This window comes from Ipomoea nil, unplaced genomic scaffold (genome assembly GCF_001879475.1).
Source record: "Ipomoea nil cultivar Tokyo-kokei standard unplaced genomic scaffold, Asagao_1.1 scaffold0642, whole genome shotgun sequence".
In the NCBI taxonomy this organism is placed as follows: domain Eukaryota; kingdom Viridiplantae; phylum Streptophyta; class Magnoliopsida; order Solanales; family Convolvulaceae; genus Ipomoea; species Ipomoea nil.
This window is the reverse complement of record NW_017617070.1, coordinates 5021165-5027363: the sequence shown is the minus strand read 5'-3', so window position 1 is coordinate 5027363 and position 6199 is coordinate 5021165. Positions and strand designations below refer to the sequence as shown.

The window sequence follows — 6199 nt, the reverse complement described above, 5'->3', positions numbered from 1 at the left end:
GATCATGAAATGTCTAAGTAAGCTCTAACTATATAGAAACATATTTAAACATGTACCATAGTCAGACTAATTAGAGCAAATAATTGCCCAATTATCCGTGCAGTGCGCGTGCAATGTGCGTGCGATGCACGGATAATTTTTTTTTTGTTATATATTTAGATAATAAAATTACGTTATTAGTTTTAAAGATTTTAATTTTGGTAGGGCCCTTATTTATTTACCCGAACAGGGCCACAAAAATCTAAAAATTATATATTGAAGATCTGTAAAACCTAAACAATTATGACAGCAACATACTGTAAAATCTCACTACACACCTTTAAAATTGACACTATTTAGTGCATACAGAACATAAAGAAGTCAATGGCATTTGTACTAGTTAATAATGTAAGTTATAACAAATCATCATCATCATCATCATCTTACAAACAGAAACTATATCCAAAATAACATAAAGCCACACTAGTCATATATACAAAAATCCACTTTTGTTGTCCACAAATCATGGTTGTTATGATTGAAGCAAGGGTGGCTTGGAGTGAAAGACTCGGCACCAATTCCCATGCACGGCATAATCTTTCCCTCTCTCTAGGATATGCAAAGGGTGGTTCATCCATGTGGACCACTCACTATACCATGATTCACATAAATCACTAGAAAATTTATGCTAGCATATATAGTGTATGGATATTGAAGGTGGTTTTTAGTTGTCATTGCAACCCGAGAAATGGTAATCATGATACACTGCAATGTAAGAAAAAATTGATATAACAAATTAATAATAAAATTAATCTAATAAATAATAAAAATAACTTAAAACTAAATTAATTAAATACCTGACACAAGACTATGGCTGCGCATGAGAAACACAGCACCCACCGCCTCCCGAAACGAGGAATTAAAGTCGCGGAAGCAATACAATTAACAGAAAAGACAATTATACTGGCTACTAAAACTAGGATAAAGGTATTACCCACCCATACCCCAAAAAACTCTAATACAGAAGGTGCGAAAAAAATTAGTAGATCTAAAGCAATAAGTATTAGATTAAAAATTTAAAAAAAAAAAAATTAACTCCCGAACAATTCCAACACCTAGTCCAATCATGAAATACATGAATACATAGAGACTACTAATACGGGCCCAATAATCAAATTGTGCCCGCGTAGCCACTCGCCCACAATTAATCCTGTGATTGTCCCAAAATAGACAAATACGTACATCAAAAACACCAAACTGTCCGTATATGTACAAAAGTTTGATGTTGCTGCCAAGTTGGAATTGATATATGCCGACCTCGATAGGATAAACACATACACGGGCATGTTTATCAATCCACCTAAGGTTCAAAATTTGTGCACACTATTATTATTATTCCATAATATGTCTATTTTTACATGTGCGTTGCACGGAAAAGATTTGTTATAATCTTTAAATTATAACAACGAATATTATATAGTGCAATTGATGAAATGAGTTGTATCGATTATGTTTTGTTATGCTATCCTTGCTTGAATTAGAGCAAATAATTGCCCAATTATCCGTGCAGTGTGCGTGCAATGCACGGATAAATATTTTTTTTTTGTTATATATTTAGATAATAAAATTACGTTATTAGTTTTAAAGATTTTAATTTTGGTAAGACCTTATTTATTTCTCCGAAGAGGGCCACAAAAATCTAAAAATCGGCCCTAGTGCATAAACATTATAATATCTAAGCATCTATCTATCTATATATAAAAATAAAATCTTCATGAAGAAACAAATATTTTTTTTGTAAATAAATATATATATATATATATATATATATATATATATATATATATATACACACACACACACACACACACACACAATATGAAGAGGCACATAAGATTTGTATTTATTATTAATATTAGTATTTTCTATGCGTGATAGACAAAAATAGATGCCCAAATTTTGTATTTATTATTAATATTAATATTCGTTTGAAACTTGCATTTTTTTTTTAAATCGAAAACTCAAGTCTAAAACGAATTTTATTTTATTTTTCTAAGAATATTTATGTTTTAAAATGATCTTATTTTTATCCACTCTATTTTTGTCACATTTCAGTCATAAACCCCACTCTAATTTTTATAATGCAAACGAAGCCTCTGACCCAATCATTATTACGTAGACCATGGTCCACAGTTGTGTGGACCAATATTCAAAAATACAAAGTACATTATTTTAACTAATAAAATACATTATTATATTCAAAATTTTTTATTATTCTAATACATAAAGTACACTATACATTTTTCTAACTCAAAATATATTATTCTAACACATAAAGTGTATTATTCTTACTCATAAAATACATTATCTTACCTTAAAATTTTTATTATTCTAACACATAAAATACATTATTCTAGCACATATAGTATATTATTCTAACATATAAAATACATTATTCTTACTCATAAAATATATTATCTTACATTTTTACCTTAAAATGTTTATTATTCTAATACACGCCAGAACAATAAATTTTTTTAATATAAAAAAGACATCATTCAAACAATAATTTTCCCCTGTGACCCATTTGGGCTAGGCACACAGTCCAATAACAGGCAAATTATGATGTGGATCCGGGTTCAAAACGAAGCTGTTTAAATTAAAATAAAAAATTACTTCCTTCCCGGGTTCAAAACGAAGCTGTTTAAATTAAAATAAAAAATTACTTCCTTCCTTGTGTTACTTCCTTCCTTGTGTTGTTAACTTGCCGTTTATTTTCAGAATCGTTCCTCTATATTCAGAATTTTAGAATTTTATATTCATAATTTTAGAACTCTATATTCACAATTTTTAGATCTCAATATATAAAATACAGAAGTCAATATTCACAATTACAAAATTGTATATTCAAACTTTTTTAATTCTATATTCACAATTACACAACTTTATATTCACAATCACAATTGTATAACTCTATATTCACAATTACAAAACTGAACATTCACTATTACAAAATTGAATATTCACTCCGAGTTGTTTTTTTAAAAAATCATTGATTGAAGAAATGGTGTCATTGATGGTATCATTATTTTTCACGGGCACAAACAAGACGAAGTCGGTTTGAACCTGGATCCACCTTGACCTTGCAAGAGAGACCTGGGTCCATCGCATAACAATTGCCAATAACATTACCCAGCAGCTTAAATTAAATGTTACGAGTAAATAAAATTGATCTTCGGTTAGGTTTCTAGATCATTCGCTTCAAAGCAACAACACAGTGGATGCAATGGTGATGGAGCTCATCTTTTCCCGCCCGTCCGCTATGGCCTCAGCAGCAGCCCTTGCACGGAAGTTCGTTTTCCGAAACACCGCTTCTTTCTCTATCTCTCCTTCTCTCCACCATTTTCGCACTGCAATTCCTAAACCACCGTATTTTGCGCCATTGCTGCCGCAGCGAAGCTTTTCGAGGAACGGAAGCAGGTTTTGCACCGACGCCGCCGAGCCGAAACGCAACACCTTGGTGAATTTCTCGCTATCCGACTCGGAAGACGATTCAGACTCGTCGGAGGAGATAAATCAAAAAGCTCCGGCGAAGGCGGCGGCGGCGGGTAAATCAAAACTACCTCCGCCGTACGATCCGTTTAGCAAGAAGGCGGTTATAGAGGAGCCGGACGATCCGAAGAACCTGCAAGATGTGTTCCACAAGATGCGGGCGGACGGGATGATCAACAATGCCGTCAAGATGTTCGACGGATTGTCCAGGGACGGGCTAACTCACGAGGCGCTGGAGCTCTTCTCGGTGATCAAAGACAAGTCGGAGATGCCGGACGTGGTGGCCCACACGGCGGTGATTGAGGCCTACTGCGACGCCGGCCAGCCCAAGGAGGCTCACAGAGTGTATCAGCGGATGCTGGTGTCCGGGGTGCTGCCCAATGCGTACACTTACAGCGTGCTGATCAAGTCCCTGGCCACCAGCGGTGATCCGAAGCTGGTAAAGGAGGCGAAGAAGTATGTGACGGAGATGGTGGAGAAGAGGGGAATGAAGCCGAACGCCGCCACGCTTGTCCGGAGCTTCGAGGGATTGGTGGAGGTAGGAATGGAGGAGGAGGGTAGAGAATTGGTGGAGATGGTGAAGAAGAAAGGGATTGTGCCTGAAGAGGGTAAAGTGAAAGAGGTGTTGAAGAACAAGAGAGGGCCTGTTTATAGGACATTGATGAGCATCCTCTATGGAAAATGATATGTAAGTTAAATTAAGCCTTTTTAGTTTTGAGTAATTTCTATATGATCCATCCCATTTTATACAAACTGATCGAGTCTATACTTTTGGGTATGGTGTACCCCGGATTCCGTCGAACACACTAATCTCTAGTTAAATTGTAAGCAATATTGTAAATGGCCGCCTGCCAACTAGGCGCTAGGCATCCTTAGGTCGAGACGATTTCAGTCTTAGGCAGCTTTCAACTAGGTGTGGATTCAGCGAGTTAGCCCTAGGCAACTTTTAATTGACTGAGTGCTTAACTCGGCCTTAGGCAGCTTTCGACTAGGTGTGGATTCAGTCGAGTTAGCCTTAGGCAGCTTTTAATGGACTGAGTGCCTAACACGGCCGAGTAATTACTCCTCTTCTATATTTCTCTAGCTTTGTATTCAACTAACCATCTAACAAATGCAGTTGACTAGTTCGGGAGATCATATAAGTCTAACAACTCCTAGCTCTGAGTGCGATGGGAATTGTACTCAACTAACCATCTAACAAAGTTGACGAGTGGGATGGGAATTGTACTCAACTAACCATCTAACAAATGCAGAATGCAGTTGACTAGTTCGGGAGATTATATAAGTCCAACAACTTCTAGCTCTGAGTGGGATGGGAAAAGTTGAGACGATATATTGGAATTACTTGGTTTGAAGCACAAAAAATCAATATTGCATCCACTAAGGTTCAAACCCACAACCTCCCACATAAAAAAACAATTTGATGCCATTAGACCACAAAGTCATTGGGACTTTTAGACTTCTGTGTGACTAAAGTTTCACTTCTAGAAATTGATGGGATAGTGACTTAGAGTAGGGATGCAAACGAGTGGAGGTCAGATTCAGGTTGCCTCAGAGTTCAACTTACATCGTTTACGGCCTTTAAAATTCTGCAATGTTCCCTACCACCATTTTAAGAGGAGTGCAATTTTCTCCAGTGAAACAAACTTGTATTTTCATGAGCAAAATGAAACATCTCAAGCATTTGGCATCATCTGATGTTCAATGTTGTCATGATTACTGAAGATAAATGATACAACTGCGACAGAAAGCATCACTGCCATTCTATTAAAACTAAAACAAAATATGGGCAATTTCAATATGACAATGTAAGAGTAGCCACCCTTGAAGATGCCATCTTTGATTTTTCACACAACAACATTGAATGAAATTTGAGTCATTTACTTTGTCAAATGTGAGAAAACCGTAATAGGGTGGCCTGCAAGGTAAAAATTTAAAGCTTTGATTTCAAGTCCAAAAGCAAATAAAGAATTTCACATAATAGAATATGGCACTCCCTATTACTATTACTGAGTACTAAACTAACCTCATATAGCTCATATTGTCAGTATAGGATCAACATGAACTTTCAGCCTGTGAAAACTGAGAAGCTAAGGTTGGATTCCAGCCGGTGATTATAGAACTGATCAAGACAGTTGATGTCGACGGGACCGGATCGGACCGGCAATCATTATTGTGCGGATCATATTTGGTATACTGTAAAATAATATACATTCAGTACACAAATAATATATATCTAGTACAAAAATAATGTAGATTTAATCTATTAAAAATGTACTTTTTGTTATGGTCCAAACAACATTGTGTGGACCATATTGCAGGTACCTTAGCTTCCCTTCCATCAAGCGATAGTTTGATCCTTCAATTCTAAGGAGACTGAATTTTATTTTCATTTCATTTCTTTTCCTAATAAAATAAAATGTTTGGTTAAAATTAATCAAATTAATTCTATTTAATCTTAAATCTAATCCAAAAACATAATATATGTCAATAATCCATGTTATGCCCCACCCCCCTCCTCAATTTTTTTTTAAATGTTTTTCGTCTGTTAATAAATGTATATATTTTACTTTAAATGTTGTATTGTACATTTTATTTTATTTGATAAAATTATCCTTACTGTATTTTTTTTAACAAAATTATCATTACACCATTATAACTCCATCAC

General features: G+C 35.2%; 1 protein-coding gene across 3 annotated transcripts; it reads left to right on the top strand.

Annotated features, from left to right (window-relative positions):
* The first annotated feature begins 3213 nt into the window (after positions 1–3213).
* On the top strand, positions 3214–5675 carry LOC109174565 (pentatricopeptide repeat-containing protein At4g38150-like). Of its 3 annotated transcripts, none has more exons than XM_019323783.1 (2): positions 3214–4219; positions 5580–5675. In XM_019323783.1, the coding sequence occupies exon 1, from the start codon at positions 3266–3268 to the stop codon at positions 4214–4216; it is 951 nt and encodes a 316-aa protein (XP_019179328.1). In that variant the 5' UTR covers positions 3214–3265; the 3' UTR covers positions 4217–4219; positions 5580–5675. The 3 variants fall into 3 exon arrangements, with proteins under 3 accessions (XP_019179328.1, XP_019179329.1, XP_019179330.1); XM_019323784.1 differs by having other exon boundaries at positions 5639–5656; XM_019323785.1 differs by lacking the exon at positions 5580–5675 and adding an exon at positions 4785–4801.
* The last annotated feature ends 524 nt before the right edge of the window (positions 5676–6199 follow it).

Coding starts and splice junctions, on each gene's coding strand:
- LOC109174565 (XM_019323783.1), top strand. CDS start 3,266: ATGGTGATGGAGCTCATCTTTTCCCGCCCGTCCGCTATGGCCTCAGCA.